We start from the raw sequence: 27,323 nt of genomic DNA on the forward strand, positions 1-27,323 counted from the left end.
TGGAGGAGTGCTTCTGCGCATACAGCGAAACCCGGAAAAATACTTCTGGGTTTGCCGTGTTCGCATCCCGAATTTTACATATCCAGAGGGATACTTAAGCGGAGGTATGACTGTATTTCACAGTGCCCCAATCATCCCTTTGTTTCTCCACCCACTCCTCTCTTACCATTCACCAGGAAAGAGCCAGCAAGACACTGAGTTCACCAGGACCCAGCTCAAAAGGTCAGAGCTCACAGTCCTTCTCCTTTCCACTTCGGTATTTGGCAAAGCCCTAAAGTCACATCTCACTGAGCTTCCGAGCAAGGCTGTCACAGTCCCTCGAGCTGTCCTGTTTCCCAGTGTGCTACAGTAACCCATCAAGAAATTAGGCTGCAGCCCTGAAGGAATATGCACCGAGGAAGCAGGCTTCGCAACTGTGGCTCTAGTTTGCTGTGACCACACACTTGATATTATAATCATCTATTTATATGATGCTTGATTGTCAGGATGGCTTTGGTTTACGAGTACAGTCATACCTTGGTTGTCGAATGGAATCCGTTCCAGAAGTCTGTTTGACTTCCAAAAACGTTTGACAACCAACACACGGCTTCCGATTTGCTGCAGGAGCGTCCTGCACTCAATCGGAAGCTGCGGAGGATGTTCGGATTCCAAAGAACGTTTGCAAACCAGAACACTCACTTTGGGTTTGCAGTGTTCGGGAGTCAAAACGTTCGAGTTGCAAGACGTTCGGGATCCAAGGTACGACAGTATAAAATCTGGTGACAAAAATATAAGAGTGCATAATACACATCAAAGCATTTTCATCAAAGCATTATTTTCAGCTAATGTGTTTATTTTACCCACAATTGAAATGCAACAATAAAAGGAGCCCATAAAAACAGTACAACGAATAAAAGGGTAAAAACGGCAATTACAAGTAATTAGAGCAGGAGGTTCAAGTCAGGGAAAGGATTGTCTTCACAGGAGCGTCTTCACAAGCCGGCGATATGCCAATACTGATGGGGCCTATTCTTATTTCAGCAAGGAGAATGCTCTCCAACACTGGAGCAGCCAGTGAGAAATGTCCACTTCTGTGTTACTATATTTGTTGAGGTTAACTTTGTTTGCCCTTGTGGCAAGGCATCTTTATACAGGAGACAGGGTCGGAAAGCACAAGAAAAAAATCACCTGCTATTCAAAAGAAAGTACATGTGATGAGGAGAAATTACCATTTGACTTGGTAGTTATTTTATTTGGTAATGCAAAATCATGGGTTTTCTATGTCGATACAGAGATGACAATTAGTCACAAAAGAAAAGGGGGGGGGGAGAACCACCTTCCTTAAGGGATTGGATGATGAGGATATGGGATGTGGTTTGTGCTTTAAAATTTACAAATATTGCTAGTGCGTGGGGGAACAGGAAAACAAACATTTCATTGACCAAACTTTATGATGTTTTGGAAGAATAAAGTGTAGGGTAATGGGCAAATGTATAATTCATTCATTCAGAATTTTGTGAATTTAAGGAATTGCAAACAAGTGAGAACTGACGAACCAGAATAGGACATAAGTAATATTTGATATGATGTTAAAAAATAAATTTATATTTCATTGTTCTACATCTCTCTCTCTCTATATATGTATCATATATTTTATTAAAGCTTTTTATGGTAAGTTTTTTTTAAAAAAACCCTAATCTATTAAAAAAAACAAAAGCAGGAATATCTATCTTTTCCTGCTTTTGTTTTTGTTTTTAATATATATATATATTATGTTAAATATACAGGATAATATCCCGAATAATATACTGTCAGCAGATGCTGAGGGACCAAAGAGTGGGCAATGAGGATTTTCAGGAAGGCATCTTTATAGAATACGACACAACTGAAGATGGGGTACAATCCTTCAGGAGCCACGGAATCTTCCTAGCGCCATTTCCACGCAGGGTTGCCAGAGGGTTGTCCTGTAGGGAGAGCCCAGATTAGGAGGGGAGTTGCTGGGTAAATCCACAAGCGACTGGTGCCCAATGGGACTGGGAGGCGGAAGGCAGGGAGACCAACCATAGGTGGAGCCACAGCCAATGACAGTCAGAGCCACCTCTTGACTGGTTGTATGTAAATAAGAAGGCAGGCAGGTGGGAGCAAACTAAGGTGGGGAAGGCAGGGCCTCATTCGTCCTATTAGACTGACAGTAGCTAGCTAGCAGGAACCCACCCCGAGCGAGTTGGAGGTAACTCTTCGTTAGCAAAAATAGACCTGCACAGGCATTTCAGGCCTAATGAGCCCAGCAGCTCATCTTTGGCAGGTCTTGCCCCCATGAAGCACCTCTCTACAGCTGCCTAAGTCCCCTTCTCTCCAAGGTTTTCCCCTAAGCAATCGGAGACTACGCCTGCATGGAGCTAACTTTCCCTCCGCTCTCTTCATGCCTTTTCTGGTTTTGGGAGACAAAGGGAGATGGAAGCTTGTCACAGCAGGGGGTGGGGAGACACCTGTGACTCTTCAGCAGCCTACCGTATTTTTCGCTCCATAAGACGCACTGTTTTCCTCTTAAAATCTAAGGGGAAATGTCTGTGCGTCTTATGGAGCGAATGTGTGGTCCCTGGGGCGGGGGGGGGGGATCCGGGCTTCCCCCGCCAGCCCCACAAGCTCGGGGAGCAGCAGGAAGGCTGCGCGCAGCCTTTCCGCTGCTCCCCAACCTGTTCTTTGGGTCGAGCAGCTCTGGGGTAGCCCGGGAAGCCTCTGCAGGGGAGCCTTCATCCCGCTGCCCTGGGGAGGCTTCGCGCGACTATCCCTGGCTTTTGCGGGAGGTGGGGGAAGGGACAGAGCGAGGCTCTCTCACTTCCCCCATCTCCCGCAAAAGCCCCCAAGAGCCACATTTTTTTTCCTTTAAACCCCCCCCCCCCAAAAAAAGTAGGTGCGCCTTATGGTCAGGTGCGCTTTATGGAGCGAAAAATACGGTACCTCATTACCGCTTCTTGGCCTTCTTCCTCTCCAGCCTCTGCTTCTGGACGGCTCTCTGTCAGACTCCTCCTGCTCACTAAACCCTCTTACCTCTTCAGCTTCCAGCATTTCCCCACCTCCCAATCTTCTCCTGCCTGCTCTTCCCCTCAAGCATTCCCCAGCCTTGTTCTCTTCACAACCAGAGCTCTGTGGGCCTAACTGTTTGGGAGAATAAGGGCAGACACACTACTTGCACTACTATTAGCCGGACCCAGTTTACCTGGCGCGCTCGTGACCCGCGAAGACTTGAGTGACGTGCCCTGGAGCCTGGCAATGCGGCTGCGTGGCGCACCCAGCGAGTAGGAGGCGGGGCTAAAAAGAGGGAGAGAGATTGGGTTGCAAGGCTTCTCCAGCAGCCTTGCAGAAAGGCCAGCAACATTCAGCTCCTCTCCAATCCCCCCCCCCGTTCCTGCTCCTCATTAAAAGCCCTCTAATAATAATAAATAATAATAATAAAAAAATTTATTTATACCCCGCCTTCCCTTGCCAGAGCCGGGCTCAGGGCGGCTAACACCAGTAAAATTACAATAAAAACATAACCGGGGGGGGGGGGGGGTGTGACAATTTAAAATACAGGTTAAAATGCAATTTTAAATGTTTAAAATGCAGCCTCATTTAAAAGTAGTATATGGGTAAAAACCGTAAGGGGAGGGAAAACAAAAGGGTCAGACTGGGTCCAAACCAAAGGCCAGGCAGAACAGGCTCTGTCTTGCAGGCCCTGAGGAAAGATGTCAAGTCCCACAGGGCCCTAGTCTCTTGAGACAGAGCGTTCCACCAAGTCGGGGCCAGTACTGAAAAGACCCTGGCCCTAGTTGAGACCAATCTAACCACCTTGCGACTTGGGACCTCCAAAGTGTTGTCATTTGTGGACCTTAAGGTCCTCCGCGGGGCATACCAGGAGAGGCGTTCCCGTAGGTACGAGGGTCCTAGGCCGCATAGGGCTTTAAAGGTCAAAACCAGCACCTTAAACCTGACTCTGTACTCCACTGGGAGCCAGTGCAGCTAGTAAAGCACTGGATGAATGTGATCCCACGGCAAGGACCCCATAAGGAGCCTCGCCGCGGCATTCTGCACCTGCTGGAGTTTCTGGATCAGCTTCAAGGGCAGCCCCACATAGAGTGAGTTACAATATTCAAGCCTGGAGGTGACTGTCGCATGGATCACTGTGGCCAGATCAGGGCGAGAAAAGTAAGGGACCAACTGCATAGAATTAGCGTCTGAGCTTTTTCCTCCTCCCTCCCAGCCCCCTTTTCCTTTTGTATCGTGCCTCTTTGGGCTGGGAGCCTGAGGGCAGGGATCATCTTCTCACCGATATACGTAAGTAGGTTTGGCAGCCTTGAAGGCCGGGATCCCTAACCTGGCACTGCCATGGTAAAATCAATATTGTTTTGATGACCTCAATCAGGGCCAGGAGGACATAGCTGTGTTCCCAGGACAAGCCTATTGAAAAGGAGAGTGAGCTTACTTTGTGGTGTGCCTCCTCTTCTGCGTTGAGGCTTTGGAGGCCAAGGAGGACGATCGCGGAATGGAGGAGCCCTTCATGGTGAACACTGGCATGGACGCCCTGGAACTGAAAGGATTGCAGGAGTTAAATGCAAGAAGCACAGCCTCCAGGAGGGTTTGGCTGCCCACCCCCTCCTCACCCCAAGGAAACTGGCCACCTCTAATTCGCCAAGAGATACGGGACAAAGGCAGGGATTGGCTGCCAAAAAAAGGTCCACGCCTCTTAAAGTGGCCTTGCACTTAAATATTTGCCTGGTGGCTGCAGGCGACAAAGAACTGAATGGAGGCGAATGAGCAGACTGGCAGAGGAACCGGGGAGGGGAGCGCTCTGGCCCTCCTCTGCACCTAATGTACAAACCCGGCTAGCAAAAATGCTTGCAGGCTAGTAACTATTTGCAAGGCTGTCTTGAAGGCCAGGAACTTTCAGGCAATGCAGACAGGTCTCAACTGTTTTAACTTTTTGGGAAATAGGAAACATCCTGTGCTGTTTGCAACAGCTGGGCTCATGCCTTCCTCCCCAATCCCAATTTAAAATGATTGTAGAAGCAACTCTCTGTGAGGAAGAGTAGCAGGACCATCTCCTCTGGATGTGATGGTACCAATTAGGCCACGGAGAGCCTTAACCGCCACAGCAAGGGTGACAAGTAGATTCCTGCTAGGGCCCAGAAGGCCCCGCTCTGCAAGGACAGCAACTTTTGGCTGTATAAATGTCACTTCCAGGACATTTGGGTTATCAAAAGGCCACGCAGGCCTGTTTTTTTCCTTTCTGAACTACAAGCAGCCCATTTCCACCCAACCTGGTCGTTAGAAGAGCCTGGTAACATCAGGAATTTGTTGTCTGAGTGTAATCCTTTTCCTCCACCCTCCCCATTGCTTTTTCCTTTCTTGCCACGGCTTTTTGACTTAGATTGTAAGAGTGGAGGCAGGAGCTGTGTTTTGTGGGATTCTTCCCTGCTGCTTGGCAGAGACTGCCCCCTACGCTTTCAACTGGGAACTGCAAGTATTGGCATAGTTTGTGTCTGAGGCTCCCTGGGTCAAACCTCTTGCAAAGGGAAGGAAATGCCAGAGGGCCTTACAGCTCAGAGGCACCCACCTGGGTATGAAAGGTGCCCCCTGGTGGTTAGAGAGGTGCTGGACGCTCTCCCAGGCAGGGCATTCAGGAGCGCTGGGTTTCACGTCAGGAGGGCAGGGAACCTCGCAGAGGTCGAAGGTGGTGTTCAGGCCCCTCGGTGGAGCTGGTGTGGAGCAATTCTGGGCGGCTGAGGTGCCCAGAGGCCTACGGGTCTTCGTAACTGTCAAAGGGCAGCACGGCAGCGGGCGGAGACTGTACGGACTAGAAGACCCGGCTTTATCCACGACAGGAGTGCTGGTGCAGTCAGCCTGAGGGAAAGCAGCCCATTCCTTCAGGGAGCCCACTTGCTGTGGGGAGAGGGGATTCTTCCGCCGACGCTTGGCCCGCCCCTTGGGGGTGGAAGGGGAACTCCTTTCGGACAGCGGTGGGCTCTCTGTTGACTTCCTTCGCTTCTTTGTTGGGAGGTGGGGGGTCTTGAAAGTTGCGCCTGGCATTGGGCCCCTCTCTGGTGAAGCGGGCAAGACCCCAGGACGGCCCGTTGGATCGACACACTCGGCTGCAGGAAGGGAAGGCGGGAGGGCAGCTGCGACAGAGAGGCAGAGAGCAATGAAAACTGGCAGCCTAAGAGAGACGAACACCCAAGGGCATGGACCGAGGAGAGTGGACAAATCAGCCAATGGGGGAACCCTTCAATCAGCCAACCCCCCAGTCAGCCAATGGGGGAACCCTTCACTCAGCCAACCCCCCAGTCAGCCAATGGGAGAACCCTTCACTCAGCCAACCACCCAGTCAGCCAATGGGGGAACCCTTCACTCAGCCAACCCCCCAGTCAGCCAATGGGGGAACCCTGCACTCAGCTAACCCCCCAGTCAGCCAATGGGAGAACCCTTCACTCAGCCAACCCCCCAGTCAGCTAATGGGAGAACCCTTCACTCAGCCAACCCCCCAGTCAGCCAATGGGGGAACCCTTCACTCAGCCAACCCCTCAGTCAGCCAATGGGGGAACCCTGCACTCAGCCAATGGGAGAACCCTTCACTCAGCTCACCCCTCAGTCAGCCAATGGGGGAACCCTTCACTCAGCCAACCCCCCAGTCAGCCAATGGGGGAACCCTGCACTCAGCCAATGGGAGAACCCTTCACTCAGCTAACCCCATAGTCAGCCAATGGGGGAACCCTTCATTCAGCCAACCCCCTAGTCAGCCAATGGGGAAACCCTTCACTCAGTTAACCACTCAGTCAGCCAATGGGGGAACTCTGCACTCGGCCAATCCCATTCACTGCTATTTCTGATCCGACTGCACTGGCTACCAATTAGTTTCTGGGTCCAATTGAAAGTGCTGGTTTTGACCCATAAAACCTTAAAACGGTTCAGGACCGCAACACCTCAAGGACCCCCTCTTTCCATATGAACCTGCCCAGACCCTGAGATCATCTTCTGAGGCCCTTCTTTGCAGGCCTCCTCCTCAAGAGGTCCAGAGGGTGGGAACACGAAAATGGGGCCTTCTCTGCAGCGGCTCCCCGTCTGTGGAATGCTCTCCCCAGGGAAGTTTGCCTGGCGCCTTCACTATACACCTTTATGCACCAGGCAAAAACATTCCTTTTTAACCAGGTCTTTGGTCGATTTGATCCTATGCCCTTTCAAAATGTGGTTGTGGCGGTTATTGGGTTGTTGTTTTTATTTTGATGATATATTTTGTGGTTTTATATTCTGCTTTTGCTCTGTGAATCGCCCTGAGACCTCCGGGTATAGGGCTGCATATGAATCCAACAAATAAATAAAATTAAAATAAATTTCAACTCTGCCCCCACCCCCCAAGAATCACCATTATCCACGAGCTGCTGCACTTCTGGCTCCAGGCTGCCTCGAGTAGCCGCATCAAGTCCCCCAACTTGCTCCTTTACAGCGGAAACGTCTGGGGCCTCACAGGCCTCTCCCGACACCAAGCTGCCCAGGCTTTCAAAGTCGACCCTCGTATCCGGGGTGAGGAGGTTGGCAGCTTTCAGAAGGGCATACTGCCTTTGTGCCACGTGCAAGATTGACGTAACCAGCCTGAGACAGTAAGAAAGATCGAAAATCACCATGCAATCACAATGGGAGAGACGGGAGCAAAGGCTGTGTGTGCAACGTACGATTAAATCACATGGCTTTCCCCAAATAATCCTGGGGAACTGTAGTTTGCCTTTCGCAGAGTGAAAGGTCCCGGATCCCAGGATTCAAGTGGGGGAAGTCGCGTACTTTGAATGTATGTTGTGTACGCTGCAAAAGAGCAGAAAGGAATCGGCATGGCTCCTTCCCCATCCTGAAGATAAGCAGTAAAGTGGTACCTTGGGTTAAGAACTTAATTCGTTCTGGAGGTCCGATCCTAACCTGAAACCGTTCTTAACCTGAGGTACCACTTTAGCTAGTGGGGTCTCCCGCCGCAGCGTGATTTCTGTTCTCATCCTGAGGTAAAGTTCTTAACCCAAGATACTACTTCCGAGTTAGCGGAGTCTGTAACCCGAAGTGTTTGTAACCCGAGGTGTTTGTAACCTGAGGTACCACTGTATTTTGGAAAGAATGAAATGACTGTGACATCAATTTGACTGTCAACCTGATATGTGCTTAAACCTGCATGAGATGGCAGGATAAGAAGGCCTCGCTCTCCCTGTATCGGGTGGAAAGACATCGACTCACCTCATCAGCTGCTTTTTGTCCATTCCTTGCAACTGAGCATTCAGCTTCTCCTGTTTCTCAGCTGGATCTAAGGACTCTGTGCCACAGCAGCTGGGGTCCCCCCCCAGTTCTTGAATCTATCAAACACAGCAAAAAGGTGTGTGTCGGGGGGGGGGGTTATGCTGGTGTAAAATTTGTATAATATATAGGTAAAGGTAAAGGGACCCCTGACCATTAGGTCCAGTCATGGCAGACTCTGGGTTTGCAGCGCTCATCTTGCTTTATTGGCTGAGGGAGCCGGTGTACAGCTTCCAGGTCATGTGGCCAGCATGACTAAGCTGCTTCTGGCGAACCAGAGCAGCTCACGGAAACGCCATTTACCTTCCCGCCAGAGTGGTACCTATTTATCTACTTGCACTTTGACGTGCTTTCGAACTGCAAGGTTGGCAGGAGCAGGGACCGAGCAACGGGAGCTCACCCCGTCGCGGGGATTCGAACCACCGACCTTCTGATCGGCAAGTCCTAGGCTCTGTGCTGTAACCCACAGCGCCACCCGCGTCCCAGTATAATATATACCGGATGCTAAATTCTACCCATCGTGTGCAACATGCCCAACTGACAAATGGACGATCTGAATAACCACTTGTAGTTTAAAGGTGAATTTTGGACATAATGGAGATGTAAAAGATTTGGATTATCATAAAAGATGCGGGAGGAAATGATTAGCAATAGGACCCACAAAGGGGAGGAGGGAATTCCAGGAGATTCTTGGGAATCTTGGCTTTTAGGTTGTATGTTGGATATGTGATTGTAAAAATTTAATCTGAAAAACCAAATAAATAAATTTATTTATTCTTAAAAAACAACACACAATTGGACGAGCTGCTGCGATATCATGCAACGCTCCCAATTCCTCTGGGTGCGGATAAAATAACACCCTCAGGGTGCTGATCAAAGCACCCACAAATCCACTTGCTGCCCCGTGGGGCAATTGTCAGGGAAGAATTAGAGGTTTTCAGTTTATCAGAGGGAGAAAGCATTCCCCAAGGGGGGGAGGAGAGCAGTGAATCTAATAGAAGGGAGCAAGAGGAACAACAGGGAGGGACCGGTTGTTCACAGGAAAGGCCAGGGTTCAGTTCTAGCTCAGATTCGGAGGAGGGGAGATACAGGCCAGCTCTAGCCAGGAGGTTAGAAAAAAGAGCGGGAAAGCGAAGGGAAAGGCGCCTTCGCCATTTTGAGAGTGGCTGGTCATGGAGAAGCAGAGCTCAGAAGGTATCTGAAAGAAGTGACTCTGAGGAAGAATAGTTAAGAACTGTTTATAAGAATGTTTTGTTAATACGCAATAAAAAGTTTTATAAAAGAACAAGAAGCGTTTGTGTGGTGATCTGAAGAGGACAACGACCAGTCCTGACAGCAATCCCTGTGGGGTGCTCCGGGATTAGCCGAGAAACGGTCTCAGCAGTCAGTTATAAAAACAACCACGTGTGAATCTTTTAAGAGAGGCACTGCAGATACTGAGCGGATCTCTGGGTGGAAAAGCCTCAGGAAAAAGGATCCACATGCTGAGATCTCCTGACCTTGATGCCCATCCTGACCTCGATGCCCATTACCTGCTCTGCTGTGCTGCTTTTTCCTGAAGAAGAGGCGCCATCATTCGGTTTCAACAGCTCTGCCTCGCCATCGCCCTTATCCGGGGCTTCGCAGTCGGAACAAGCCTCCTTTGACCTGTACCAAGTGCAGGAGTGGGGTGTCACCAACCATTCTCTACCAAGCGCTGGTAGGAAACCCAAAGGACATCTGGACTAACCTTCCTGTGCCCTGCTTCTGGGGGCACAGCCTTGCTCTGTTTGAGAAAGTCTGCAGTGGAGGTGAAATTCAAACCAAGGACGTCCTGTTTCATAGCTTGGGCTCCTAGACATGACGCCAGCTCTCAGCCGGTTTTATTCTCATCCACGGCCCACTCCCGCCCTGGGTAGGCAATTAAACGATCCGTACCTCTCTCCTTCCCCCAGTGCAGTGCCAGATTTACATATAAGCTAAACAAGCTATAGCTTAGGTCCCCACTCACTTGGGGGCCTCCCAAAAAATTTAAAGGGAAAAAAAAACGTGGATGTACATTTCCAAAATATAAGATAAAAAACAAATAAATAAAATAAAACCTACATACGGCAACAGTGTTTTGTGTTGTGTCGGCTCCTATGATGTAAGTAATGGGCCCCGCCTGCTAGCCTGCTCCCTAAAATATCACTGGTTTGCTGTTACTATTTCATGTTGTAGCATGTTTCTAGAGACTAGATTATGAGTCTTTGTAAATTGTGTTTCTAAAGGAATTTTTGTTATTGCCAAATGCCAATGTGTTTGCATTGTTAAGTTTGTTATGAATAAAAAATCATTTTAAGTTAGGGCTTAATAATTATTTCACAATTAATATACTTCTTCGTAATTGTATTTCACTATTAATATACTTCTTCTTAATTGTATTTCAGTTCAACAATTACTTTCATAAAATACATATTTTGTTATGTGCAAATGGCTTTAGATACCTATTAGGTCCATAAATTACCATACAGCCTATATTCAACACAAAAAACTGTGACAATTTGTTGTTGGCAAAGGACAGCTGGACATAGAAAGGGCCCCATTACCTTCAGTAGCTATGGGCCTTATCAAACCTAAATCTGGCCCTGCCCCAGCGATACAAGTAGTTAACACTAGATGTTCACATAGCGTGCATTGAAAGCTCTGTTATGCCACTTTAAACACTTGCTGCTTCCCTCAAAGAATTCTGGGAGCTGTAGTTTGTTAAGAATGAAGAAAGAGTTGTTCGGAGACCATCCCTTCCCTCTCAGAGGGGTTTAACAATCAACTCCACTTCCTAGGGAAATCTGGGAACTGTAGTTCCGTGAGGGGAGGTGGGGTGTGTGTGTGTGTGTCTTCTAACAACTCTCAGCACCCTAAACAAACTATAGCTCTCAGCATGGTGTGGATGCGGGTATTTTATTTTAATTTGGGCATGACTATAAGCTGTTTATTATTGCTGTTATTATTGTTATTGTTGGTTTCTATTGATTTACTGGTCTGTTTGCTGCTTGCATAGGATATTTTGTTTTCTTTAAATGTTTGATGTTTTGTTGTGTTTTTATATATGTTGTAAGCTGCCCAGCCAGATGGGCAGGATATATATATATATATTTAAAAAATACTATTATTAAATTATTATTGTTGACGAAGCCCTCTGACGGTGGATCCCACAACACTTGAGAATCTATTTTCTAAATAGAGGCAAATTTCTAGGCCTCGTGGTTGCTGTGGTAAAAAAAAAGAAAAAGGGAACTTTAAGCACTGCATGTCTCTGAATATCTTAGAAAAAATAGGAGCCTAGGTTTTTCGGGAAGGAAAAGAAGAGGCTGGGAGGAGGACTTCGGGCTGAAACAGATCCTTCAAATCCTGGGGTCCATGATTGGCTAGATTTCAGCTTTAAATGCCTCACTTTGCACAGACCTACCTGAGAAGCTCATCCTGGCCAGGTTTGGAAGGAGTCAGAACAGCCGGTACAAGGTGGGGTCTAACCTCTGGGACATTTTCCTCATAAGCTCGGAGCCGCCCTCTTAATTCGGCCACCTGAAAGGCGTAAATTTTATTTATTTATTTCGCACACAGGGCGAAGTTCCCAAGATCGCAGTGTACTGTCTTTATTACAAACCAACCATGGTTTCGATTTTCCATTTAACATTTGCATTCACGTGTAAATCATAATCATATACAAATAGGATTCTCTGAATCCCTAGACCTCCCTCCACGGGTTCCATAGTTACTCTTTTCCAGCTGCATTGTATAATGTTCTCCATATTATCGGTTATCACCATAGTTCCTGTCACATTGCAAGTGTTTTTTTAAAAAAATCCTGCCAATGTTTTCAATTGTTTACTGTGTTGTCCTGAACGACATTTTCTATGGAGGATTAGTTCTAAGGACCTTCACGAGTGGAACTTGGCCTGTAGGGAACATTTGTATCTGGGGTCTTCAACACAGCACCCTGGACACCCTCAGACACCTGCTCTTCCTCAAAAGAATAAATAAAGTTTTACGGCTTTTGAGTGGGTGTTTTCTGCCTGTCTTTCACTTGTTTGGGGCTGCGCTCAGGTGCTTTTTCCTGTTGCTTACTGAGACTCACCAGTTTTTTCTTCTGTAAAGGGTGTGTTTTCCGGTGGCCACACCAGTTTTCTACATTTCTAACTAGGCCTCTGGCAGTGCCAGATTAAACCCTGCCAAGGCCCCACGGCAGTCGAAATCTCTCTTGCCCGCCACATGTGCATACTCTAGTGGGATAACACTGAACTAAGAAAGCTTGGTTGCCATTTTCTTTCAAGATCAAATCAATATTAATTTTGATCCGTTGTTGCAAGACCCCTAAAAGGCATGAGGGACCTGCTCTGCCAATTTGGTAATCCGGCACAGGCTGCTGGGTCCCCAAAAAGGACAATGTTATGGCAATGCTAACAGGGAGTGGGAGAGAGAAAGAAACTGCAAAGCATCGATGTGCAGCTAGACAGCAAGAATCGACAGCTGGACTGCCACACAGCATAGTTTTGAGCTCCTTGGCACTGCGGTGAAACTTTTAACCAGACAGAGGGATTGCATACCTTGTCTAGCAATTAAAAAAATGCCACACTGGCCAGGGCTGCTGGCTAATTCTGGAGGTTACGCACCGTATTTTTCGCTTTATAGGAAGCACCCGACCCTAGGACGCACCTTGTTTTAGAGGGGGAGAACAAGGAAAGAAAATTCTCCCCCTCTCTGCTCAGCGCCCCTTCAGCGAAGCAGTAGAAACAGAGCCCCCTCCATTTCTCCTCCCGCTTCACTGAAGGGGCGCTGCGCAGCTTTCCCTCTCTGCTGAAGCCAGGAGAGTCTTGCTCTCCCGGCTTCAGCAAAAGGAACCTGAAGCCTCCTGAGCGCAGCGGGAACTCGCACTGTGCTCCGAAGGCTTCAGGTATAGCTGCCTGAAGCCTTCGGAGCGCACCGACCCCTCTCGCTCTCCAGGCTTCAGGGATAGCTGCCTGAAGCCTTTGGAGCGCAGCGCGAGTTCCCGCTGCACTTCGGAGGCTTTGGGTTCCTTTTGCTGAAGCCGGGAGAGCAAGACTCTCCTGGCTTCAGCAGAGAGGGAGAGCTGCGCAGCGTCCCTTCAGCCAAGCGGGAGGAGAAATGGAAGGGGCTATCACTGAAGCCAAGGAGCCTGCATTCGCTCCATAGGACGCACACACATTTCCCCTTAATTTTTGGAGGGGAAAAAGTGTGTCCTATAGAACGAAAAATGCGGTAAGTCAACATGACTAGTAGCTATGGACTACCATATCCCCTGTGAAGAAGGCTTCATTATACGACGACCCCCCCGCTCTTCCCCAGGTTCCCACCCAAAGGGAAAAAAGGGTCTGCTTACCTCTGCTTTCAGCTGCTCACAAACCGCTGCGTATTGGCTGATATGGCAATCCACACTGACCACGTTGCTTTTCATCTGCAGGCCAAGACAAAGCACAGAAAGCAAGTGATTTTGAGATGGGGAACAGAGGAAGGCCGTTGCATTTTTGCATAAGTTGCAATTCCAGCCTGATTTAATAGATTGCCTTTCTCGGATACCTACTAGGAGTTTGATCTCTTTAGCTCGGTTGGCATACTTTAGGGTGTTGTAGGTGTCCTCGTAGGAAAGCGCAGAGGGACTAACGGCGGCTATCATTATGGTCCGGCAGTTCCCACCGATAGAATCCTTTAGGAGGCGGGTAAGCTTGCTGTCCCGGTATGGAATGTGAGGCTTTTTCCCCTGTGGGCCAAAAGGGAAGCAGAGACGAAAACTGGGTTTATAAAAATCACGTTCCCACAGGAAAATGCCCACCATTCCCCTTTAATTCTTCTGTGGCGACTGCGGCTACAGTCCCATGTGCACGCCTACCTGGAGGTAAGCCCAAGTGACCAGAGTGGGTCTTACATCCGAATAAACATACCTGGTGCCGATAATGCCAAGGTTGCAGGTTCAATCCCCATAAGGGACAGCTGCATTATTATTATTTATTAAAATTTAGAACCTGCCTGTCAGGGAACTGACATCGGAGCGAGAGGTGAAGGGGAGGCTCCCAGATGATGCTGGCGAAGGACCCAGCAGCAGGGGGAGAAACAGCTCAGTAGAGGGGGAAGCCAATCAGCGCAACACCAGGGATAAAGGGGGGCAGACGGGGGAATTGGAGAGAGGGCTCCAGGACTCTTCACTGGACATCAGTAAGGAGAGCCCAGGTCCTCCGCTGCCCACGCCCTCCCTGCGCAGAAGACTCCCGCGCAGTGAGAGGAGGAGGAGACTGGGTGTCAAACAACTTTTATGCTGGAAGAGGTTCAAGAAACGCCCACTGACGGATTCTGCCAGCGACTGAGGCAGCCACCATGAGAAGGGGCTGTGCAGTCAGAAAGGTTTAACAAGGCAAATTAGCCGAGAAAGGCACCAGTTTACGCACGAGTAACTCATACCCATTACACTGCCCTATTCTTGCATTGCAGGGGGTTTCACTAGATGATCTACAGGGTCCCTTCCAACTCTACAATTCTGTGATTCTATGCAGAATATATTGTGCTGTTAGTCTTACAACTTCACCCCCTTGTGGTGAAGCTGAGATATAATAGAGAGTGGAAAGGACTCCACTTTTCAGCAGCTGGTTTCTGCAAAAAGTTTATGTGCAGGAAACACTTTAGGAGAACAAGTAAGGGGTGGAAGATTTAGAAGGGAAGTTACAGCACGGCATTATTTCTTTATAAAAACAGACAATATACGCTCTTCGCCCGTCCCGAATCATGCTGCATGTTTTAAAGCCTCTACCAGTCTGGATAACGCGGTCAGATTTATTATGTTGAAAGCCTTCGAAGCTTTTTTTTTGTACACACACTTTATTATATAAAAATATGTATGCGGGAATGACTGTCACTGAGTGAACTCAGGTGCCCTTTAACAATGGCCGAGGATGGCCCTGAACAGTAAACCCAGAGGCAGACCACAGAAATTTAAACCCAGGGGCAGGAAGAAGCAGCAAAGGCATTACCTTGGCATCCGCCAGGCTGTTAATGACGTTGATGAGAGCCAGCAAGGAGCGGTTGATGTTGGCCCCCTCGCGGCGGCGCTCCCCTTTGGCCTTGGTGGCAGAGGCCCGCTCTGAGCCCGCCAAGTCGATCAGACTCATCTTGGCCACCCGAAGGTCCCGGGTGATGCCCACAACGCGATCCCGTTGCTTCACATGGATCTGAAAAAGTTAAAAAGTGCTGCATCCCTTGGTGTGGCTGGAAGAGCACTGAACTTCCTGAAAAGCAGAACTGGAGACAGCCAGTTGAATCTGCGCTGGTGCTGACCTTTAAAGCCCTAAACAGCCTCGGCCCTGTATACCTGAAGGAGCATCTCCACCTCCATTGTTTGGCCTGGACATTGAGAAGTGAAGTTACAGGGAATCAGGCAGAGGGACTTCTCGGTAGTGGAACGCCCTCCTATCAGATATCAAGGAGATGGAGAACTACACAACACCTGAAGACAGTCCTGTTATTGGGAAGTTTTTAATGCAGTTCAAAAGCACGCCAGCGCAAGTAGATTAATAGGTACCGCTGTGGCGGGACAGTAAACGGCGTTTCTGGGCACTCTGGTTTCCGTCACGGTGTCCCGTTGCGCCAGAAGCGTTTTAGTCATGCTGGCCACATGACCCGAAAAGCTGTCTGCGGACAAATGCTGGCTCCCTTGGCCTGAAAGCGAGATGAGCGCCGCAACCCCAGAGTCGCTTTCGACTGGTCCTTTACCTTTTTACCTACCCCACAAGAATACAGATCGGATCAAGGATCCATCTGGTCTAACCTCCATTTTCCACAGTGGCAAGACAAAATATCTCCAGGAAGCCACACATAGGGCAACAGATTAAAGGTAGAAACTGTCTCTCATGTCTTGTTAAGCTGTCGTTTCTACAGGGATATAGGCTCGGCATTTATCACCCCTGCTATACAAAAATCTCCAAATGGGTCCGAACTTCAATGTCTAAAATCCCTGGTAGAGGACAAGGATCCAGAGATCAGGCTAAGGGAGGCCAAACTCTGTGCAGGTGCCATAAAACTTAGGGAACAAGCTGTGCTGCCATAATGACTAAGGCCTTAAATGACAATTTTAGGTTATATTTTAGTGATTAAGATTTAACTTATATATTTTTAACTGCTGATATATCTGTATTGTCCCTATTATAAAGGACCATTAGGTCTAGTCATGACCGACTCGGGGTTGCGGCGTTCATCTCGCTTTATTGGCCAAGGGAGCCGGCGTTTGTCCGCAGACACTTAAACGCTGTTTACCTTCCCGCCAAAGCGGTACCTATTTATCTACTTGCACTTTGACGTGCTTTCGAACTGCTAGGTTGGCAGGAGCAGGGACTGAGCAACGGGAGCTCACACTGTCACGGGGATTCAAATCGCCAACCTTCTGATCGGCAAGCCCTAGGCTCAGTGGTTTAACCCACAGCGCCACCCACATCCCTGTTATACCCAATTGCAAATTCAAATGTATCCCTATCATGTTTTATGACTTCCCTGATATTGTAGGTGAGTTGGAACTGGTTTGTGAACAAAATAATGAAATTTGATTGGGTTTTTGTTTGTTTTTTGTTTAAGGCTTCTGCAATGCTGGTGGGTTTTTCCGATGGGCGTACAGTGGTGCCTCGCAAGACGAAAAGAATCCGTTCTGTGATTCTCTTCGTCTAGCGGTTTTTTCGTCTTGCGAAGCAAGCCCATTGACGGATTAGCGCTATTAACGGCTTTTAGCGGTTTATCTGCTGATCGGATCAGCTGATAAGCGGCTTAGCGGCTTAGAAAAAGGGGGGAAGAAAAAAAACCAGCAGGAACTCGCAAGACATTGTCATCTTGCGAAGCAAGCCCATAGGAAATTTGTTTTGCGAAGCACCTCCAAAACGGAAAACTCTTTCGTCTAGCGAGTTTTCCGTCTTGCGAGGCATTCGTCTTGCGGGGCACCACTGTATTCTGCTACTTAGCACTGACACAATAAGAGTGCATCACTTGTGGATTTTAATGCGTCATTAGTTGCTGCTTTATTAGTAGTTCCGTGATGCTTCATGGTGTTACCACACTACTGCCATATGGAGCGGCAGTCTTCCACTAGAGCACAAAGCGAGTGGGACCAAAACAAAAACACCACAACACTTGTGGTATGAAAAGCTGCAGGAGTTCAGCAGGAAGTTGCAGGACGATCACCGATTTGAAAGTAAGCTGTGTAACCGCCCCAAAACCTTTTGTGGGATCGTGTACGACTGGCTAAACGCCATCACAAGAGCAAATCACCATGAGCGTACAAAAAGCTTTCACTACATTGAGGGACAGAAATAATATTTCCTGTATGAAGAGGGAAAGGATTGTCTTCCTAATTACAGTGCCCTGCCAAAGTTGCGTATGGTCCCTAACAATCTCTGCCACACTTACCTGGAAGACTGCATGGGAGCGCGAAGAGGTGGCGTTAATGTCTGTGGGGTGCTGTGTACGGTTCAGATTTCCTCGCCTCAGCATCTCCAGGAGTTGGCCTGCCGATTTTGGCTAAAAGTCACAGGCCAGCAGAGAGAAAGAGAGACTGTTTAGTTAGAAAACATGTGGAAAGAGTAATTTAATATTTAACTGTAAATTTATGTAAGGTTATTTTTTTCTTTGTATGTGTGGATTTAAGACACTGTATGATGTCTATGAATTTCAATAAAGGATTAAAAAAAGAAGTCACAGGTCAGCAGAGAGACTGTTGAGAAAAGCACGTGCCACAGCCACAAATAGTAACTTCTCCTTCATGTTCCCACCAGAGCTGAAGAAATCCCGTAAGCAAGCGATGGGCTCTTTAATTACATATATGTACAGTGGTACCTCGGGTTACATGTGCTTCAGGTGACATACGGTTCAGGTTACAGACTCCGCTAACCCAGAAATATTACCTTGGGTTAAGAACTTTGCTTCAGGATGAGAACAGAAATTGTGCAGTGGCGGCGGCAACAGCAGGAGGCCCCATTAGCTAAAGTGGTGCTTCAGGTTAAGAACAGTTTCAGGTCAGCATGACTAAACCGCTTCTGGCGAAACCAGAGCAGCGCATGGAAACGCCGTTTACCTTCCCGCCGGAGTGGTACCTATTTATCTACTTGCACTTTGACGTGCTTTCAAACTGCTAGGCTGGCAGGAGCAGGGACCGAGCAACGGGAGCTCACCCCGTCGCGGGGATTCGAACCGCAGACCTTCCGATCGGCAAGCCCTAGGCTCTGTGGTTTAGACCACAGCACCAACCGCATTCCTATATACATATATACCCCCCCATATTGTCCTCCCTGCAAGGCAATCGTCATACCCACCTGGTGATAAGATAGTCCTTGTACCACGACCCCTTTCTCTGGGTCCTCCTGAATGGCCAGCGGGCCCTTCGGTTCCAACAGGTCGTGGATCTGCTCGTTGTACACCTGGAAGAAAGAATCGGGCTTTAATACAGTGCATTTAAGTCTCCTGGGGGTCAGCACTCCAGAAGTGGTTTTCCAGCTGGGGCAGAGCCGCTAGTTTTCCAGCAGGTGTGTCGCTGTCGCTCACTGGGAGGTGAAGTTAGCGAGGTGCAAATACCCTAGCAGAGCCAATCTGGTGTTCCTGCTGGAGTGTTTGCTCCAACCCCTATCATGCCTGGAAAATCAGCTCAAAACTGTAGCTAGGAGCACAACTCCCTCCTGATCTCAGCAGCAAGAGAGTCACCACCTGTTCTTTCAGGCTGCAGGAAGCTGGTCATGTTTCTTAAATTCAGATAAACCAGTCAATCAGTTTTCGGGGGCATCTAGTGATCTAGATGTGGGCAGGGAGGGAACTAAAAGGTTCATTCGTTCTCTGCCGATTAAAAAGTAAAGGTAAAGGGACCCCTGACCATTAGGTCCAGTCGTGGCTGACTCTGGGGTTGCGGTGCTCATCTCGCTTTATTGGCCGAGGGAGCCGGCGTACAGCTTCCGGGTCATGTGGCCAGCATGACTAAGCCGCTTCTGGCGAACCAGAGCAGCGCACGGAAATGCCGTTTACCTTCCTGCCGGAGTGGTACCTATTTATCTACTTGCACTTTGACGTGCTTTTGAACTGCTAGGTTGGCAGGAGCAGGGACTGAGCAATGGGAGCTCACCCCGTTGCGGGGATTCGAACCGCCAACCTTCTGATCGGCAAGTCCTAGGCTCTGTGGTTTAACCCACAGCGCCACCCACCAGTAGCTTCATCCAATTCTGATGATGCTTGACATGCAATTCCAGGAAAGGGCCTCCCCAGCCCCGGTGCCTGCATTGTGGCCAAAACTTAGTGGCCAAAACTGTGGAAACCTTTTGGAAAAAGTGTATTTCTGAGGTTTGAGGGCTCATAAGACCACTTATTTTTGGAGTGATACCATAGAATTATATATCAATGGAGAGGTATTTTAATGAAGAGTGTAATGCAACCAAGTTTGTTCCATCACCTGTATTCTTTCAAAAGTTACAGCCAAAGAACCAGAAAAAGGAACCACAACTTGCTTAGGTTGATACACAGGACCTTTCCTTCATCTGAGCGTAGCCAATGGGCCCGAGAGTTTAGAGAGCCAATCAGGTGTTATGAGCCATCAAACCTCAGAAATACACTTTCCCCAAAAGGTTTCCACAATTTTGGGCACGAGTGTGACAACCCTGTTAGCCTGGCAGCAAAATATATTTTTGATTTTTAACGTATCTGGCTGTTTTAATGGTAGTTTCATCTATGCCTCTAGTTTGGGTAAGTTGCCCCGAATACTTTGTAGTAAACAAGGCAACACGTATGGGGAAACAAACAATCAACTGGAAAGTTTTCCAGATTTTTTAATTATTATTTTTTTGAGAGAGGAAAGCCAAAGCAGATCGCAAGCAAACAAGAGCACCTGTCCGTGGAACGGCCTTGCCAAAATCACAGCAGCTAATGGTGGACGTATTTCTCACCGTTACAGGCATGGCACGCTACCCTGTAAAAAACGGGGCTCCCTTTGAACCGGGGAACGCACTAGATGGAAGTTCTGCCAACCAACTAGATATTACAGGTCTGAGCTGCACTTTGTATGCCACGGGCAGGAGCCCAAGGACTGCAACAAGCTGGGCCGCAGTGATTAATTGATTAATTAGTTAGATCAATTGCTTCGAAGCTTTTAATCAACTAAAAAGGTGCCTCCAATTAATCAGGCAGCTGGTTGGTTTTTTTAAAAAATGTAATTTTTAAACACAATTCACTTATGGAAACTGTAGGTGGCAAGCCCCCTCTTCCAATGGCCTTTTTCCTCTTCTGAGATGATGTCTCCTGCAACATGTGTGCATGATCCAATATCAAAGAGCTTTCTTTGACGGTGTCTCTGTGCTTTCCTTCTGTGCCACATCTGGGATGGTGGGGAACCTGTGGCCTTCCAGATGTTGGTGGACTCCACCTCCCAGCATCCTTCACCATCAGCCAGGCTGGCAAGGGCTGATGGGAGTTGGATTCCAATAACATCTGGAGGGCCACAGAGTCCCTGCTGCATTCCATATTGTTCCAGAGATTCCTCTAAATCAGAAGCCTTGCCTCCTGCAAATGGAAAGTGCTGTTTTACTGGCACATGGTTATTTGTCACAGCCCCCAAAAAGGTGTCCCTCTCGTGTCAGAGACGTAGCGTCTTACCCATATGCAAAATTAATCAATCGATTAATCGATTTTTTCATCATTTAAAATGCCTTTAATCAGGTTGCAGCCCCGGGAGGGAAAAAACGCACAAGACATTTTTGATTGTAGCTAAGCTGGTATGAAACTTGCCTTCAGTGCCATGATAATGCATAGAATCATAGAACTGGAAGAATGGAAGGGACCCCATGGGTCATCTAGTCCAACCCCGTGCAACGGACATTTTCTTGTGTTGGACCCCATCTGCACTATACTGTACATTTAATCCAGAATCATACCACTTTAAAAAGTCACTGCCTTCCCCCCTAACAGGGGTCAGCAACCCGTGGCTCCGGAGCCGCATGTGGCTCTTTTACACCTTTGCCACGGCTCCGGGGCGGATACTAGCGAGGGGAGGAGGTGCACTGTGCGCCCCGACACTCCCCACTGTGGTGGGCGCTGTACTGGCTGTGACGTCGCATGGGGGCGGTGCGTGCACCGTCCCAATGTCACCTTCCCACCCACCCACCCGCCCGCTAAGGGGCAAGTACGCTGGTCACTGCATTGAAAGGGGACATGTACGCTGGTCACTGTTTTGAAGGGGAGTGAAGAACATACACACAAAAAAAGGTAACTTGTTAATTTAACATTTATTTCTATGAGGAGGAGTAATTCTGAGGGGTCAAACAAAGAAATAATTTTTAAAAAGTGACAAAAAAGCTATTTTTATAATGATGAGTTTTGCGGCTCACAGGTTTTTTTTCTTCGGAAACGGGTCAAAGTGGCTCTTTTTGTCTTACAGTTTGCAGACCCCTGCCCCCTAAGAATCCTGGGAACTGGAGTTTGTTGACGGTGCTGAGAGTTGTTAGAAGACCCCTATTCCCCTCCCAGAGCTACAATTCCTGGAGTGGTTTAGCAATCAATTGCTCTTCTAATAAATAAACAAAAATAAAATAAACTCAACACTTTTAACAGGCTATAAGATTATTTAATGGCCAAAGGCGTGGTTAAAAAGGAATGTTTTTGCCTGGTGCTTAAAGGCACGTAATGACGCCACCAGGAGAGCCTCTCTGGGGAAAGCGTTCCACAGAAGGGGAGCCACCACAGAAAAGGCCCTGTTCTCACATATATGCTACTTCAGGCAGCCCTTCTGAAGAGAACAAGACCAAGGGCAAACCCAGAATTTCCACTTGCCTATCTGTATGCGTGGAGGTCAAACTGCAAAACTGGGTTCCTGCTAGTGGCGGTCTGACCTCTGCTATGACCACTGCATCTCTCTGCAGCCTAGAGTAGAAAGAAGCTGTAAGAAATGGGCGAGGGCGGTACCTCCTGGTAGGAGACGAGGACCTCGCAGTGCTTATCCTCCTTCCTGGCCTCTATTTGCTTGTATAGCTCTTCCATGGTGAAGTACATGATGCCCGGTTCCTTCTCCGATCCCAGCATGGTGTGGGTCTTCCCTGCACCCGTCGCACCGTAGGCAAACACTGGAAGAGAAGAAGGGCACAGCCACTGAGTCAGCCCCTAAGGATCATGGATATGTATTGAACCACCTGGATCACTAACAGATGCTGGATCGCCGTTCAAATCCTGGGGCCAATGTACAGTGGTACCTTGGTTCTCAAACTTAATCTGTTCTGGAAGTCCGTTCCAAAACCAAAGCGTTCCAAAGCCAAGGCGCGCTTTCCCATAGAAAGTAATGCAAAACGGATTAATCCGTGCCAGACTTTTAAAAACAGCCCCTGAAACAGCAATTTAACATGAATTTTACTATCTAACAAGACCATTGATCCATAAAATGAAAGAAATAAACAATGTACAGTGGTGCCCCGCAAGACAAATGCCTCGCAAGACGGAAAACTCGCTAGACGAAAGAGTTTTCCGTTTTGGAGGTGCTTCGCAAAACGAATCTCCTATGGGCTTGCTTCGCAAGACGACAATGTCTTGCGAGTTCCTGCGGGTTTTTTTCCTTTGCCCCCCTTTTTCTAAGCCGCTAAGCCGCTTATCAGCTGATCTGATCAGCAGATAAGCCGCTAAAAGCCGCTAATAGCGCTAATCCGCTAATCCGTCAATGGGCTTGCTTCGCAAGACGAAAAAACCGCTAGACGAAGAGAATCACAGAACGGATCCTGTTCGTCTTGCGAGGCACCACTGTACTGCAGTCACGCAATCAATCAGTAGCTGAACTGGGTTCCACACAGTCACAAAAACAAAACAAAAAAGAGCCACAAAAACGCAAAACAAACAGACCTCAGCGAACACTCAAAACGGAAGCGTGGCACTCAAAACGGAGCATGTTCAGCTTCTGGAAAAAGTTCACAAAGCTTTGCAGTGTTTGGATTCCAAGTTGTTTTGAGTACCAAGGCGTCTGAGAACCAAGGTAGCACTGTACCTGAAGGAGGACCTCTCCTGCTCCAGTCATCTTTGAGGGTCACACAGTCCAGGTTAGTATTCCCAGTAAATAAAAATCAGTTTCCATGCTAGACACCACTGTCATCTGGACATGACCCACAGGTAGAGATGGGGCAATGCCCCCGCCATCTGTTTTTTTTTTAATAAAATATTTATTGCAATTTATAAACAACAAAGATAACATCAAACAATTAACAGACAGAACAGATCAAAGTAAAATTATAAGAAAAAGTAAGAGTAAGAAAAGAAAAGAAAATACAAATACAAATAGAATAAAGTTATTCTTAAATCATGTTTTCATAATCTTTGGACTTCCTCGCATCACCCTTCTCTGCGTTCTCAATCATATAGTTATATGCAGCAATTTGTTACCTTGCTTCCATTCTTATTTTATAAATCTCAAACATTCAATTCCGACTTTAGAGTGTTTGTGTCGTAGATTAAACTGCTAAGTTTGAACATAATATTTCTTCAAATTTCGCTATTTACTTATACATCACCTATTCTCATATATCTTACATTAAATTTACTGCTGCCGTGTTACTCTCGTTTGTGCATTCTCTTAACATTCATACAATTTGTAATATTTCTGTAAATAGTCTTTAAATTTCTTCCAGTCCTCTTCCACCGTCTCTTCTCCCAGGTCTCGAATTCTGCCAATCATTTCAGCCAGTTCCATGTAGTCTATCAGTTGCGTCTGCCATACTTCCAGGGTGGGCAAATCCTGTATCTTCCAGTGCTTTGCGATGAGTATTCTTGCTGCTGTTGTTGCGTACATAAAGAAAGTTCTATCCTTCTTTAACACCCCTTGGCCGACAATGCCCAGAAGGAAGGCCTCTGGTTTCTTAAGGAAGGTATACTTAAATACCTTTTTTAATTCATTATAGATCATTTCCCAGAAAGCCTTAACCCTTGGGCACGTCCACCAAAGGTGAAAGAATGTTCCTTCAGCTTCCTTACATTTCCAACATTTGTTATCAGGCAAGTGATATATTTTTGCCAGCTTGACTGGGGTCATGTACCACAATGCCCCCGCCATCTGGTCCACGGAGAGTCATGGCCAATGTTCAAAATTTGCCAGGTACATTTTGCACCTGGCTATCAGCCTCTTGCAACCAAGTGAAGATGCCCAGGTGCTAGGATGTCTGCCAGCTCCCTCCAGGCATCTGAAGGTGCCTGCCTGGGAATTCTTGGGTCTCGACTGTTTTCACACAATGTAACAACACACCCTGTAGAATTCTACCCATTATAGCTGCACAATCGGAAGCAAAAAGCCATACTGAAAAATTTAACTTTTGAGCCGTCTGGCCTAGAAACGGCAACTAGGTATTCCATTTCACCGATTAAATCCTGGTTCAAGGAGCCATTTGGGGTCTAGCTTATATATCTGAGTTTCTAACACTGGCCAAGGATGGCTTCCAATTCCATCCCATAAGTGCCAAACAGCGTCTCTTTCTAGTCTAGTGGTTCCCAACTTTTTTTGGCCATGCTCCACCTAAGCAACTCTAAAATCCTGATGCCTCCCCCACGCCCCCCGGGCATATAATTCTTATTATTCAAAAAGTGAACTCCTATTCACGTGTGGGAAGCCTAAAAGGCCATTAACTTGGTCTAAACAAGCTTCCAAAGAATTGTGATTGAAGTCTATTTAATACTTTAGATACACATACCATTTGTATTTAGAGTTCTATAGCAGTAATTATTATATTTGCCTCGCTTATAAAGCACGGGACCCACGAGAATGCGTCATACATTCCCTCGTTGATAAATTGCGAATTTCCCCCCAAAATGGCAACTGCTCTAAATGAACAGCTACAGAGCGTTGCATTCAGGGGGAAATTCCAAAACTGTTGACTGAGCGCTCCCGGATCGCTACTTCCTCGAACGCGTCCAGTGTATTTTCTGTTTATTTATTTATTTATTTATTTATTTATTAATAACTTTTATTTCCAATATTCACTCTTTTAAAATCACAATAGGAAAGAAAAAAAAGACATCGCAAAATAAACAGATGTAGACAATAAAATATCAAGACGTAAATACATTTCTCCAAAAGTATTAATTATCATAACATCATTCTGACTTCCCTCCACCACGATTTAAGCTATATCCCATTGATACCCTTCTTGCAGTTCCTTCTTTCTACCTTTATCTTTACTTCGCAGATTCTATAATTCACCTACTGTTATTTTAATATTACCTAAGTTTTTCTCCATGTATGATATAAATTTATTCCAATCATTAATAAAGATTTTATTACTCTGATGCCTGATCTTCTGTGTCATTTTTGCTAGCTCAGTGTATTTTCTGTTTAGATAACCTCTCCATTATCACCAGCTGACTGCCGTGTACGTTCAGATTTTAATTTTAAATATGTGTGTCACAGTATATACCGTACTTTTCCGTGTATAACACGCCCCCATGTATAAGACTCAAATTTAAGAAAATAGGGGGAGATGGCACAGAGTCGCTGAGCTTTTCTTGGGGGGTTTACCCAGGGTTGTTGAGCGTCCTTTAGGGGGACTGCCAAAAATTGCTCACCTGCACGCGCCGCAAAATCCGCCTCTCGTCTGTCCCCTCGCCGGCAGAAGCTGCCCATCGCCCGCCCAATTACCGCAGCATCAGCCAATCAACACCAGCCACTGCCGCAGCAACCAATAACACGCCCAATAGCCGCTGACAGCCGTGGCAGCAATCAATCAAACGTCCACCCTATGCACTATCCATGTATAGAATGACCCCAACTTTTTAGTATAATTTTTAAAGAAAGAAATCTAGTCTTATACAGTGGTACCTCGGGTTACATACGCTTCAGGTTACAGAGGCCGCTAACTCAGAAATATTACCTCGGGTTAAGAACTTTGCTTCAGGATAAGAACAGAAATTGTGCTCCGGCGGCGTGGCGGCAGCGGGAGGCCCCATTAGCTAAAGTGGTGCTTCAGGTTAAGAACAGTTTCAGGTTAAGAACGGACCTCCAGAACGAATTATCGTATTTTTTGCACCATAACACTCACTTTTTTCCTCCTAAAAGGTAAGGGGAAATGTCTGTGCGTGTTATGGAGGGTATGCCTACGGGTGGCATGCCTACGGATTTTCCTCCTCTAAAAACTATGTGCGTGTTATGGTCGAGTGCGTGTTATAGAGTGAAAAATACGGTAAGTACTTAACCCGAGGTACCACTGTACAGTCATACCTCGGGTTGAAGTAGCTTCGGGATAAGTATTTTCGGGTTGCGTGCTCCGGCGACCTGGAAGTAATGGAGCGCGTTACTTCTGGGTTTCGCCGCTCAAACATGCGCAGATGGTCAAAATGCCATCAAGCGCAGAAGTGGCGAATTGCGACCCACGCAGACGCGCATTCGCGTCTGGATGCGAACGGGGCTCTGGAACGGATCCTGTTCGCATCCAAAGGTACCACTGTACATGGAAAAGTATGGTATTTATATACTGTATGTGAGTCCCCTAGAACCATAAGAAATGCAAAAAATTGCTGTTAATAACTCATTCTCGAACTGCCTCCCTTAAAAATCAAATTGCCCCCCTGTGGGGCGTGTGCCCCACATTGGTAATCATGGCTCTAGCCTTTATCTATGGTTATCTACGGCACGGCCTTGGGAAGACTGCCTGTCTCGACGGCAGAGCCAAGAGAAGCCTCACCCCTTCAGCCTCCTTACCTGAACAGTTGTAGCCATTCAGAACACCGTCCAGGATCTCTTTGGTCGTATTCTCAAACACCTCTGCTTGGGTAGCGCTCTCGCCGAACACCCGGTCAAAAGCGAACGTCAGGTTCTTGCCTTTCCGTTTCGACGGAGGGTCCTGAGCTTGGGCGAAGACCCCCGGCGGGCTGGCTTCCTCGGGATCAAACACCAACATAGAGTCTCCGACCACCCGCACCACGCTTTGGCGGTTCCCCTCCTGCTCACGGAGGGTCTGCGGCCGCACCCGCACCACTACCGCCACGCTGCCCTCTCCAGCGGGCGAGACGTGCGCCATGGCTTCAGGGCTCTGTGTCAAAGA

The 27,323-nt window shown here is 47.6% G+C and overlaps 1 protein-coding gene across 3 annotated transcripts in view; it reads right to left on the reverse strand.

Annotated features, from left to right (window-relative positions):
* Positions 1 to 814: 814 nt before the first annotated feature.
* The window catches only part of KIF18B (kinesin family member 18B), a 128,676-nt gene continuing 102,167 nt past the window's right edge, over positions 815 to 27,323 (reverse strand). For all 3 annotated transcript variants that reach the window (XM_083470512.1, XM_083470514.1, XM_083470513.1), the window contains exons 2-16: positions 26,981 to 27,311; positions 22,225 to 22,382; positions 18,603 to 18,707; positions 17,701 to 17,811; positions 15,285 to 15,482; positions 13,847 to 14,023; positions 13,646 to 13,720; positions 11,714 to 11,829; positions 9,819 to 9,933; positions 8,230 to 8,345; positions 7,379 to 7,605; positions 5,576 to 6,137; positions 4,445 to 4,549; positions 3,200 to 3,291; positions 815 to 1,943 (exon numbers count right to left, since the gene is read on the reverse strand). In XM_083470512.1, coding sequence (XP_083326638.1) covers positions 1,906 to 1,943; positions 3,200 to 3,291; positions 4,445 to 4,549; positions 5,576 to 6,137; positions 7,379 to 7,605; positions 8,230 to 8,345; positions 9,819 to 9,933; positions 11,714 to 11,829; positions 13,646 to 13,720; positions 13,847 to 14,023; positions 15,285 to 15,482; positions 17,701 to 17,811; positions 18,603 to 18,707; positions 22,225 to 22,382; positions 26,981 to 27,311 — 2,526 coding nt within the window. In that variant the 3' untranslated portion in view covers positions 815 to 1,905. The remainder of the gene's footprint in view (positions 1,944 to 3,199; positions 3,292 to 4,444; positions 4,550 to 5,575; positions 6,138 to 7,378; positions 7,606 to 8,229; positions 8,346 to 9,818; positions 9,934 to 11,713; positions 11,830 to 13,645; positions 13,721 to 13,846; positions 14,024 to 15,284; positions 15,483 to 17,700; positions 17,812 to 18,602; positions 18,708 to 22,224; positions 22,383 to 26,980; positions 27,312 to 27,323) is intronic.

Source organism: Podarcis liolepis (assembly GCF_965112155.1).
Source record: "Podarcis liolepis genome assembly, chromosome: 13".
Taxonomy (NCBI): Eukaryota; Metazoa; Chordata; class Lepidosauria; order Squamata; family Lacertidae; genus Podarcis; species Podarcis liolepis.